The sequence below is a fragment of the Pyxicephalus adspersus genome, chromosome 6 (assembly GCF_032062135.1).
Source record: "Pyxicephalus adspersus chromosome 6, UCB_Pads_2.0, whole genome shotgun sequence".
Taxonomy (NCBI): Eukaryota; Metazoa; Chordata; class Amphibia; order Anura; family Pyxicephalidae; genus Pyxicephalus; species Pyxicephalus adspersus.
Window position 1 is genome coordinate 93,585,414 of NC_092863.1, and position 13,935 is coordinate 93,599,348.

Consider the following 13,935-nt stretch of genomic DNA (forward strand, 5'->3'; position numbering starts at 1 on the left):
CTTCCACTCCACTCTATGGATTACACCTCCTCACTAAATCACCTACTTTTGGTAATAAAAATGCACCTAAAATGAAAACTAGAATCAAACTTACCTTACCCACTTCTGCCTGCTGCCCCTTTGCCCCCAGGAATGGTGTCACCATCCTTCCGGAATAATTTCCAAAGAACACAGAGCAGCCAAAATCTCATTCTTGCAATGGACTGAAGTATGTTCTCATGAAATTGTGTCTGCCCTGCATTTTACAGAAATTTACCAAGAAGGACAGTTTCGAAGATGCACATTGAAGGAATATTGCCATCCTATGATACGAAGTGTGTAACCAGGTTAGGAAAAAAAGCAAAAGAAAACTAATGCAACCACCACACCAAAGTAACAGGGCATGGTGGTATGCAATATAATAGGTTTAGATACACTTTCCATGTCTACCCTTTAACTATGCAGAATGCCATTTTGGCTAGATCCCTTAATAATTATTCGTCTGTGCCATATTAAACTTGATTGTAACATGCAACTTAGATTCTCATTTCATACTTACTGTTGGACTGTTGAGATCTGGAGGTGTGGACATATCACCAAATAAATTCATCTGATCAACACCCTTCAAAAAAGAACAAGCATGTTAACAAGCTGATTGCTACAACAGAACTAATTAGCAACTACTCAACAAATGCAATATTGCAAGGCCAGATAGAAAAATATATACAAACAATACTGATCACTCCTTTTGTTTTTTTACAGATCGTTGTGTTTATAGTAAAAAATGTTCAGATCCTTGATTGGATATAGAAAATGTGCCATGACAGCACAAACGACACTTTAAAAGGTGAGAAAAGACATAGCAAAAATGGAACAAATATACAAGATGTATTTAAAATGCCTGCCTTGCATTATCACATTATTCAAAAGCTAAAAATAAATAAATGTGACATTAACTTTAAAACATATAACAAATACCATAAATATATGCAGTAAGAGATTTGTACATGAAATGGTTTGCAAGCCTTTAAAAAAACAAAGAATGCAGAAATGCTACAAAATAAGATAATATATACATATGGCTGGGTATATATACATATGGCTGTATATGTATATATATATAAAGATAGATAGATAAAAAAAATATTTTGCATGTGCAACTTAACTTTCTAGCGCTCTGAAAATATTTAAATTTGCTCCCAACCACATATATATATGTATATATATATATATATATATATATATATATATATGATACACATGTGCATTCCATGAGATACTTTACCTGAAACAATTTTGATCAAACACATTTTCCATATGGGACATGTCGCTGGGTCATGGTAGTATTTGTAAAATGAAACATCTGCTGACATGGATGGAAAACACCTAACTAATGACTGACATTCTACAATTGAACAAATCAAGGGGTTTTCAGGGTTATACTGAAGATATGTTTAGAAGATATGCTCTCCCTGTTTAAATAGCTGGTAAACTGAAACCATGCTACATATTATATTGTTATAAATTACATGGGAAATTCATAGCCGAGTTTAGGATGGTGAACACCAACAGACACAGAAAAGTAAAGTGAATTCAAGAAACTATATATATGATCATATCCCCAACATGACCATTGGAGTAGAAATCTTATTGGTTATTTCTTTGATTTGTACTAATCAATATTTGATTACAAATTAACTTTATATTTCTATGAATGTAATCCTGACAAACTGAAATTTAAAGCAAATTTAATTGTTTAGAAAACTGAACATTTTATTAGTAACAACTAGTCATTGAGAGCTCATAACGTGACTTTGCCCAGGCTGTGATAATGCCATTAGTCTGCTGTAGACTGGATGAAAGATTTTCATTGTCTCTTCTCACCTACTAATCAGACCACTATATTGCAACTTGTTGCCAATTCACAACATAGGAGACGTCGCATTTGTTAGCATAACTAAGAATAGCACAACCGCCAGGATTAATGGCATTGTGAGCCTGGACCTCAGTCTAGGAAGTAGATTGTGATCCTGGCTAATGCCTGAACCAAGATGGATTCAACTTTCTGAAATGGATATTAGATAAAGGCATTGCTAGAGGAAAAAAATTAATTTGTGTAAATGATTATATACACTGCCTGGACAAAAAGCAAACCGTCTTTAAACCTGACAGTGCAGTGTTATGATCTAGGGTGTCTGTTGGGGCAGTGTTATGATCTAGGGTGTCTGTTGGGGCAGTGTTATGATCTGGGTTGCCTGTGGGGGCAGTATAATGATCTGAGGTGCCTGTGGGGGCAGTGTAATGATCTGGGGTGCCTGTTGGGGCAGTGTTATGATCTGGGGTGGCTGTTGGTGCAGTGCTATGGTTTGGGGTGTCTGTTAGTGCAGTGGTATGATCTGGGGTGCCTGTGGGGGCAGTGCTATGATCGCGGGTGCATGTTGGGTGCATGTTGCAGTGTTATGATCTGAGGTCACTTCAGTTGGTCAGGTCTAGGTTCTGCAATGTTATATGCCCAAAAATTGTGGTCAGCTAACTATACTGAATGACTAGGTTTTTTCCATCAATGGATTCTTTTCTTCTGTGATGGCACAGGCATATTCCAAGATGACAATGCCAGGATTCATAGAGCTCAAATTGTAAAAGAATATTTCAGGGAGCATGAAAAATCATTTTCACACATGGATTGGCTACTAAAGAGTCCAGATCCCAACCCTACTGAGAATCTTTGGGGTGATCTGGAGAAGACTACATCGTGGTTCAACTCTCTCATCACCAATACAAGATCTTACTGGAAAATGAATGCTACTCTGGATAGAAATAAATGTTCTGACATTGCATTTATCTATTAGAAAGATATCATAGTGAACACATTTTCTTTTTTTTGGCCAGGCAGAGTATATCTGAAATCACAAGTTGAAAAAATATCTAAAATATCTTATTAGGAAAAATCTAATAATAAGTTATTTTTAAGCTATTTGTTCATTATCACGACCTTTTACTAACATGGAAGGTAAATTAGTGGATATATGCTATGCAGTAAAAACAAAACCTAACTTGTCCAAAGACAAACTATAATCTGCAGACAGCTCATATCACTGGGGTACGATGTAGGAAAACTTTAGGCTTTTTTCCCCTGATTTGTATATTAATAAGTATCTCTGACAAGGAGAAATGACTTCCAAGGCAGGCTTGAAATCCCCGCTTACCAACACGTCGGCCATATAAAGATAGAACTTACCCAGAAGCTATTTTCTTGTAGAGATGCTCATTTGCATACATTTTGCATAACCTTGAGTCTCCATACATGCAGTTGGTATTCAAGAAAAGTCATTGACCTAGCAAATTTATATTAAAAAAAAACAACCGTAGCAGTAACAACTGTGTATTTTGGGAATTTTGAAACGGCAAGGGCCATTTTGGAATATTATTTGCCTTTATTTACGATAGAACATTGCCTGGGATCCCAGGACATGTATATAAAGTGGAACAAAACCTGCAAAATAACAAATTATTACCAGGCAGGTAAATAGGACAGATGACAAGGTAAACTGAATGCCAGGATGTGCTAGGGATTCCTCAGTATACCTTTTTCAGTATGAGACCTGCCTGGTAATAATTTGTTATTTTGCAGGTTTTATTACACTTCAAATACATATAGTGAGATCCCACACAATGTTCCCTGGGAAATATTGGTAAATATTATTCTAAGTTGGTCTCAGAATACCCAATCACAGTTGGTACTGCTTTAACCTTCTCCTTCTTTTCAACATATATTTTTGGCAAGTCTTTACACCACCATAGTCATCACTGAAAAAGTATTTTTTTTTATTAATCTTGCCAAAATTTCTAAATAAGAAATACTGACCTTCCATTGCAGATATATATATATATATATATATATATATATATATATATATACAGACATATACATATATATACAGTTGGGGATGGTGCAGATAAATTTAGAAAACATTTGTAGTACACCCGTAATGGATGATTCTTCAATAACCGTGGTTGTTGTAAAGGAATATAAACATTAATAAGGCTGAGAAACGCCAGTCTAGATGAAGAAATGCCGTCCGATGCTTTAATATAACCAGCATCAATTTCTCCACTGGGAGAAGTTTATTTATTAACAAATTATAATACATAATGTCTATGAATACCCATTGTGTTTATGGCTATTTCACAGCACAATAATTTTCAGGCAAGCACAGATCTGCAAGCAGAGGCTGGTCATACTTCAACAAGATGGGAAAAAGAGAAGCGTGATATGTCTCAAGATAACAAAAACAAATGCACAAAAATATCTTGAGTTCTTAAATTGAAGCCATAAAAAATATATATACTATTTCAGTTAATTGTTTAATAAGATGGCAATTAGAAAGTGAAAAGTGCCCACAGCAGCCAATTATATTGCAGTTTGCCATGATAAAAAAAGATGTTGTATATGGCACACATAGTAGAAGCTGATAGCAGATAACAAAATATGGGCCTAGAGGTACCTGCACATGTCTGCAGCAGTTTTCATCGCTTTTCTATGCCAAGATATTGCTCTCTGATATGCCCCATGCTCCTCTGGGGATGTCCAAGGCATTCTGACACACCCCCTTGCACAGTGCTCCAATAGAAACACTCATGCTCTCTAAGCAGCACTATTGATTGGTGTACTGAGAAAAGGGTGTCAGACTTCGTTCTACATGAGAGCACCAGTCCGGCTTTACAGCAAGATACTTGTACAGGGCAAATTCTTACAGTTTAAAATATACATAATAATAAAAAATGCCATATTCTTTATTGTTAGGTAGTCTGCATACTACGTAACAAAGCAAGAATTCACTTTGTCTTTTTCATATGTTAAATATACACTTTTATTTATGGTGCTGCCATACTGCTGCTTGTAGGCTTTTATAATTTGACTGATCTCTTGTCAAAATTTTTAGGAATAATTTCTTTGAATATTATTCAGCCAGAAATATTAAAAAGCTCTCAAATCCCACAAAGCCACAAAATAGCTGCCTCCACTGTGTGCGAAATTTGCAGTTTCTGTGTGTCATACATTTCATTTAAATATATATTTTTTTATAAAAATAAGTTGCATATTCCTTAATAAACACATATATTTCCTAGGTTTTGGATAAAGAGACTTTTATATTTTTCTCTAATAATGCAGTTGGACCTAATGATCTGAAGTTGCTGCACGCTACCAATGTTATTAATGCTCAGAATTAATACAAGCAACCATCTAAAATGAGATGAATTGTGATCATGATGAATAATACAACAGGTGAAGGTGAGATCAAAGATACACAAGAGTATTTGGTGCAATAGTGACATAAAACGAAATATATAATGTTGCATACTATTTTATACAATTTGTATCAGATGTACACCTTATGAGATTATGTCAATTTTGTTGCAAGGATAAATCTATTTATATATTACACCATTTTTTTTAATGAGTAATGCAAACAAGAATGTAAAATGTAAAGCTACGTATGTAGACTTTATATTGTGAATGGTTGTGATCATTTCAGGCAAAAATTTAGTAATGTGTTCAGGAGTCCCCTAACACTGTTCATCAATCTATCCTGGAGGGTCAATGAATGTCATATCCTATGGTGGGGAGTGCAGCAAGCTGCCACCTCCTCATTCTTATATAGGGGAACACTAAACTGTGATTGGCTAATAGAGGTTATCATCAGTGATGGACGTAGCCAACTGTGGGCTCCTGTGCTGAACTGAGTTTGTTAGCTGAGGAGGGTCCGGGGTCGTTGTGCCATGGCACACTTTGCACTATGCCAATCACTGGTTATCATTTTTTTTGTTTGTTTGATCTGGATGTTTGCATAAAACTCTGTCTGACCTTTTGGGAGTTAAGTGATTCATGAAATATATGCTACATCTGGCAACAGATAAAGAGTTTGCTATGCTTTCAGGAGCGACGACCACACAGTTTTCCTTAAATTTGCAGACAAAATTAGATTGTCAAGGTCAAGGGCAAGGTAGGATAAGAACTTGCTCATGTTGCCCCAAACCTTGCTCCACTTCACGCAACACATAATGCATATTTTCGGTAGCATGTGCTCCTATAAAGCTTGTACATTTACCTTTACAATGCAGCATTTACTGGCTTCTTTTTAGGACCCTTCCACACCTATAGTGGTTGCTCCTGGGTGCACAACAAAATACTGCTGTCTGCCCAGGAGTGGCCAAACACACCACACGTAATCGCATTTCCACACTGCTATGGTGCAAAACCTCCAACATCAACCTTGAAGGCAAAATGTAACTTCTTTTGGGACCTGCACAGCAACCTGCCGCAGCCACATTCAACCACAGCCACATGAAAAACTTGATCTTCAATGGATGGGACTGTAGCTGAAACTGCAACAGAACACCGTGGATCTAAGTAAAACTGAGGATCACTGTGGTTTTAATTTTTTTTTCTAAAGTGAAGATGATTTATATACAAAGAAGTACAAACTGTGACACATGGACCACAAAGTGCAACTTCCGCTAAAAATTCTGAAATATGGAATAGTTAAGGCAGACATTCATTGTTTCCTGTGTCCCCATTATCAGGATGATGTGAACAACTTACAGTATCCACCGATAAATAGGAAAGACTATTCTTCCTCCAAAGATGTTTTGTGGGTGCCAACCCCAATGTCAAATATGCAAGGTAAAACAAAACAGGAGAGCTGTTTTTTTTTAGAAATGTAAGTTTAGTATAAATTAGAACAATTCATGCGATTCAGTACAATGTAACACAATTTTGTTGTTTTGGATCACTCCCCGTTCAGTCTTCATGGGAAGTAAGACCGATATTCTATAGAGAGGCTCCCTAAAACAATACAGCGTGAAAATATTTACGTAATTGTAACGTCTCGCTTACTGACGTGTTTCGCCTAGTGGCTTCCTCAAAAGATTTGCGGAGGACATTGTGCATTTTGGAAGAGTGATTAGGCTAAAAACCACCACTGTCTACTGCGCCACTCTGCTGGACATTTTGACGTCTGACACTCCTGCCTCCAGCCATTCCTAGAATCTTATAGGGAAACCTTTTGTATATATTCACCCCTAACAAGGTACCCTTACCAATTAGCCTAATCACTCTTCCAAAAATACACAACGCTCTTTGCAAATTCCCTGAGGAAGCCGCTAGGCGAAACACGTTGGGAAGCGAGACATTACAATTACATATTTTTCTTATTTATAAAATTTGCCAACAAAAAGCCAGCTTTCCCTTTTCTTTTGTTTTACCTTTTGCAGGTGTGAACAACATCTAACAGGGGCACCTGTTAAAAAAACATCTTTCATGGGTGGAATTTTCCCCCAAAACCCCTGTTGCATCACTGGGATAAATCATGTAGAAATAAGCCAGACTCAAATAGTAATAAAAACTTGATGGAGGTTCTAATGTTTCCCATCAACTCTATTGGCTTACTTCTCTGTTACAATGCCCTGCCCTTGGGTTCTTTATGACTTGTCATGAAATAGGAGCAATGAGAAGAAATTTGAATTTACTGTACTAGTTGCAGTTATGTCACTATTGCACCGCACAGTTACACTTACCGACACTTAGCAGCAGCCTTAACAAGCTTTGTTTTTGGTCTGACAAGGGAAGGAAAGATTAGAGTTTAGTAAAAAGAGAGGAACAATTGTGTCAAAGAAACATTAAAGTGAACCTGTAAAGTTCAATACAGGTGCTGCCATTGCTGATCAGTTTTTGAAGGTGCAAGCAGTGTGGTTGTCATCCCAATGTTCTAATCACAACTCTGCTACTCGTACATGTTATATCCTGGTATCCAAAGCAAAGGCCGTACACGCTTTGTGCCAGATACCCAGAGCGATCAGGTACGTAGGAGGGATTATTGCTAACGGGATATTATCTGTCCCTTTTTCCAATAATGACCTGTCTGATCGTGAATCCTTAAAAGTGGAACTTTATTTCCTCTTGAAGCTGCCCAAAGTTTGACAAAAGCTTTGCAAATGTTTGCTATACACACTGATCTTATACAAATTGTAACCTGTAGGAAAAAATTCAGAGAATCACTGACTTTCAAAAAACATCAGAAAAGTTTGCAATTCCATTCCACATCCATATTCCATTTCAATAACTCAGTAAAAGTTAAGTCTGGAACAAGATGGCATCACAGTCTGCACCTTTACAAAAAAATCAGCCATGGCAGCTCCTATATTGCAATTCTCACAAATGACCCAAGTCGCTTTTGAATGGAGAATAAAGAATTAAGTAATTGTAAATGGTCCAAGAAATCCACCCCTGATGGGGTAAGATTTTCACAGATGATTCAATTCTTTTTTTTCCATCTTAACATTTTAGGATGGGTTTCTTGAGGAAATTGCCTTTAAAGGGGATGTCCAACATTATTATTATTATTATTAATAATAATATTATTATTAATAAACAGTATTTATTAAGTGCCAACATATTACGCAGTGCTGTACAATAAATAGGGGTTGCAAATGACAGACAGATAGAAACAATGACACAGGAGGAAGAGAAGACCCTGCCCAGAAGAGCTTACAATCTAAGAAGTCCATTTTATATTATATATATATATATATATATATATATATGAAATGGACTCAACACGGGTTATACTAGCAAGATTCAGATGGCTACCCTTCCCCTACATTGAGCTTTTTTCAATTACATTTTGTACTGAAATACATTCTTGTTGGGAATATATACTAAAATAAATCATAAAGTATAAGTGTGCTTCCAAACTTTTTGTTATCCAAATCCAAGTGACTTCATTAAGCCCTGAAGCCTAATTACCGTGTGCTCAATATAAAAATTATGTATGTGTATGTATGTATTATTATACAAAATAATATAATTATTATACATAATACATAATTATGTATGTGGGTATGTGCACATCCATGTGCGCATGTGCAATGGGGAGCTTTAAAACTGTAAAATCCTCCAATGATTTAGAAAAAGAACATCATTCATAGGGGTGTGCACATACCCTCTTTGGGGATAGCTTATAATGACTACCTAAATCCAAGGGGGTCTTTGGCTGGATTTCACACTATTTTGTCTTCTATCAGTCACACGTGTGAATAATAGAAATGTATTTACCCCATTCTATGGCCATAGCCTTCCGCAAGGATTTAGATCCTTCTGGCTAATCTTCCTTGTTCTGGCACAACTGATCCCCATAGACTTTTCCTTCTTCAAGGAACAGACTCAGAAGAACAAGAACAGCCAGTGGGTAAAAAATTGAGCCCTCAATGGGTATTTTTGGTCAGCAGGGAGGAAGGAAGGCAGGATAAGTATACTGGGCCTGATTTATTAAAACTCTCCAGGACTAGAGAGGATAGACTATCATGGGGAAACCTGAGTGATCCAGCAAACTTGGAAAGGATTTCTTTCCAAGGAAATCAGTTGCTATTATTTGGCAAATGTTTCCACTCCTGGACCAGATCCATTCCCAGTTTGCTGGATCACCTAAGTTCTCCCATTTTATTCTATTTTCCCTAGTCCTGGAGAGATAGATAAATCGGGCCACTGTCTCTAAAGCTAGGCTTATTCTTTAAACTTGCCTGTGGAAGTCATAGTTCTAACTTTCATCAGCAGATGGCAGGGCTGTGCTTGGAGTGAGAAGAGTAAAACTACCAACATTCAATTTATAAGGTGATGGGTGAAATTGTATGGTCTATTTTATATATATGTTTTAAAGCCAAGTTAAAGTAATGAAAGTTTATATGCAGTCACATAGACACTGCACTAACAAACCTAAAAATATTTAGTTGTATAATGTGAAATATTATACCAGTGCAGTCTAAAAGGTACCAATTTCTGGCCACACATCCAAGTGTACTTATTAATCTAACAGAGCTGGTTGGACACGCCCCCTTTCTTCCTCTACACCAATAGTCTGTGTTGGGGGAGCGGCTATTACTCAGCTCTGCCAGTACTCAGCTCTGTGTTGGGAGGGCAGAAAAAAAAATTTAATCTAACAAAAACAAATCCCCAAAAGATACATGCAGTTAGGTTAATTGGCTTCCCCTAAAATTGACCTTAAACTTGTATTAAAGACATATGACTGAGGTAGGTACATTAGATTGTTAGTCCCTTTGAGGGACAGCTAGTGACATGACTATGGTCTTTGTACAGCGCGGTGTAATATGATGGCGCTACATAAATACTGTATAATAATAATAATATATATAAATCAGAGAGAACACAAACATTCTCTTTAGATAGGATTCCCCGTTAAAGGCTCAGGTTCAGTACAGGAAAAAAATTAGCTGTTAGTACAAAGTGAAAGACAAAGAAGACAGAATCAGTACCAAAGAACTATATCGGATATGATGGTTTAAAATGCGTTCAAATATAATATAGGTTTCTCAACCGCTAGTTCTCTTCAGATCTATTCAATGTGCTTTCTTTGAGATGGTACACGATCAATAATAGTAGGGTGGAATAAGGGCACCAGTGCAAAGCTCGCCAAGGCTTTCTGTCTTCTGTTTATTCTTCTGCGTACAATAAATTTTCGGCGCTTTCACCTCCGATACAAGCTTCGGTATTGTGTACTTTATAGAGGGAAGGGTGTCACCCACTAACACTCTGCAAATGCCAGTAATAAAGCAATACAAGGTAATCTGTGCTTATTGTGAATTTCACATCTCTAGTATGTTTACATCTAGCGAGAATGCCATTTGACGTCTTTGCAAATTTGTGCAATATGAGCTTCTGAATTCAATATTTAACCTTTCAGCAAATTATAATTTCTAAACTTGAGCATTTTTTTTTTTGAGATTCTCGGATTTTTTTTCAGATGTGTAAAACAATTTTACCAAAATTTTGTTTTATGTGATGGGCCACTTACACTTACCAGTCACTATACAGCACTGTTTCTCGACCTTTTTAACCTGGGTGGAACCCTTGAAATAACTTTCAGGTAACGGGGAACTCCTTCTATAATTACTATACCCACAGATCACAGCATATTAGTGTGGTGGTCAGTGGGAAGAATGTTTCTTACATTACTGGCCATTGGGAAGAATATCACCCTTACAGACAGCCAAAAAAGATCATTGGGTGCTGGTAAACTGACCTGAGAGTCACAAACTGATCATTACTCAAAGAAACTCTAACAACTTTTGAAAGAACCCTGGTTGAGAAACACTGCTATACCGTATCTCAATCAATTGCTTTCCCAAATCACTGGTGGTCCCTGCAGAAAAAGTGCAGATGTTACCGACATCAACCAGTTTCTTATTTATATCTCTTGTTAAATATACAGAGAATTCTAACTGGTTGCCATTGACAATTTATTTTCTTTGCATAAGTTCTATTTTCTACTATTCATATTTTGTTGTTCTATTTTCTAAATGTATTGTTCTATTTAAATAATATTGTTAAATATGCCAAATTCTGTTTTATTTACTAGGGAAGGTAAAGTGCAAAGAGCAATGATGATGTGTAAATTAGATTGATCTTCCAATTTTCATAAACTCAAAGCAGTCAGAATTGTAATTATGCATTGGTTGGGATGGCCTATTACATTTCACACATTGCACTTTACTTAAATAATGTAAACCTTTTATAAAGTTAAAGCATAACAAACTGCCAACAGGACTATAAACAGATGTCTAGGGGTATTTGCAAGTGCATTGATTTTAAAAAGCCTCCCCAGGGACTCTGGAGTCTAGGGAGCTTGCTTAGATATCCAGTGACTTTTAGATCATGGTGTAAACTTTTGATAGCCCCCTGCCACCTCCCAGGGCTCAGTACTGGTCTACAACTTTGATGAGTGACCTTAAGAACCAATAGTAATGTCTGAATGTCAGGTAAAAAGTCATGGGCAAAAATATGACTTCTCTTGAACCTGAAATGACCAAACATTTGCGGCCACCTGATCCTCACATCAATGCAAACTTAGTAAACATGCCATTTTAACCCAAAATATTGAGTTTGTGCATTTCCAAGGAATAATACTGTTAATGATACAGCATACAAAGATATATTAGATAATTGTCATCTTTCTTTTGGGAAGATTGGAAAGGGCCATTTCTGTACCAGTTCCACTGAGCACAAAGCCAGCTCCATATAGACATAGTTTAATTTGTTTGCACAGAGCTCTGACCTCAACCCTACTAAACACATTTAGGATGTAAATTTTGAGCCAGGTCTTTTCATTCATTATTATCTGACATTGGCAAATGATCTTATGGCAAAAATATGTTTAAGTTCCAAGGTCACACTCCAAGATCTTGAGTTGCAAAGAAGAATTCCATATTTTTGCCTACAATTTTAGAGATGAGATGTCCAACAAGCACATAAAGGAGCAATGGTCAGGTGGCCACAAACTTTTATCAATATATTGTATTTAGATTTTAGAGAACCCTGCGCCGGCAGCTACCTGCATGAATAAGCATCTTAAGTTGCTGTTGTTTTGGCTTTTTGGTAACTTTATTCTTTACTGCACCGACATGCAAGTTCTGCATATGTAGGTGCTCCCAACTCCTATAGACATTACACTACAATCCAGAAAATACAATAAATAAAGTGTATTCAAATTACTCAGATAACTCCGGGGTTCTGAAAATGGTGGCAGTTGCACAAGTGGACATTCCTCTACAGATTTACTCCAACAGTAACAAACTCAACAGTAACAGACTGGAGTTCATCATCATTAAACAAGAAAATACATTTATAGTAAAATATATTTGTATTATAGACATCTTTGAGAAAAAGACCAGTTTAGGCACCTTTTCACCTTGCGATTGAAAACTGCTCGGTTAGCACCGCTCTTCAACTATTTAACTGTCAGCTGCAGCATTTGACAACAACATGTGGATTTGTGATGCGGATGAGTGAGGTTGAGGTCCTTCAGAGTAGGGCAAAAGAACTGCACAGCCAAAAGCTACCTGTCTAATCCAAGAACTGCACCCCTATCCACCACAGCTCCAGCTGTAGAAATGTATGCACAAGATGGTCCTCAAGCACTCCCATTCATTTGAATAGAAGTGGTTGGAAGTGTGGTTGAATCTGCAGTCAATAGCCAGTCTGAAATGGTTCTTAATCCACCAAGATGTGAATGACTCATGGTCTAAATGATAAAAATGTTTTTCCTAAATATCTTGTTCTATTCCGACAAACCATTAATGGTTGCATTTTATAGAGTTTATAGTATATTTGAAAATCCTACAGCTATTCCATATTTTGAAGAATGTCCTATCAATTGTTTTGCTCATAAAGCATGGTTGTCAATAACCTTCTGTTCATACATCATAATTATGTAGAAGCTCAAGAACCAACATCCAATGCATCTGGTGCTGGCTTTTTCATCCCTTTCACATTTCACATGTTACAGTAACACACAGTGCTTAGAGCTGGACTTGCTGCATATGACCCAATTCAGAATTTAGACTATAGATATTTACTTTTTTATAAATTATCACTGAAATACAAATATATATATATATATATATATAAATGTACATTGTAGTATGCATTAGGTTGTCACTGTGCAAGACAAGAATATATATCTTTTACTTACTAGTTTGATGTTCTGGACTTCCTCACTAATACTGAGCAGGGCATCACTTCCATTCTATATATAATAAGTATAAGTATATTAAAATATAATAAGTATAATAATAAAATATAATAAAAAAATATAATAAGTATAATAAAATATATTTGAACTTTTTATGTTAGCAAAATACAAAAGTTAAGGTCAAAAATGTATTCTTACCTCCACTGGCTGACTACTTTCATCATTCTGAAAAAAAAAATAACATTTAAAGTTAATGTAATGGTATTGAACATTATATTTAAATATATGGAGACAATTATCACATTTTCTATCATGATTTTAAAGCATTCACAAAGTAATTACATTTTGCTATACTTACAAAGAGACAGCTACACAGGAAGGTTTTATGGTGAACCAAAATGCAAATGATGAC

At 36.2% G+C, this 13,935-nt stretch overlaps 1 protein-coding gene across 4 annotated transcripts in view; it reads right to left on the reverse strand.

Moving 5' to 3' along the window:
* DAB2 (DAB adaptor protein 2) overlaps nucleotides 1-13,935 on the reverse strand; it is a 110,056-nt gene that overhangs the window by 22,831 nt on the left and 73,290 nt on the right. For all 4 annotated transcript variants that reach the window (XM_072416629.1, XM_072416632.1, XM_072416630.1 and 1 more), the window contains exons 7-9: nucleotides 13,722-13,748; nucleotides 13,524-13,577; nucleotides 539-601 (exon numbers count right to left, since the gene is read on the reverse strand). In XM_072416629.1, coding sequence (XP_072272730.1) covers nucleotides 539-601; nucleotides 13,524-13,577; nucleotides 13,722-13,748 — 144 coding nt within the window. The remainder of the gene's footprint in view (nucleotides 1-538; nucleotides 602-13,523; nucleotides 13,578-13,721; nucleotides 13,749-13,935) is intronic.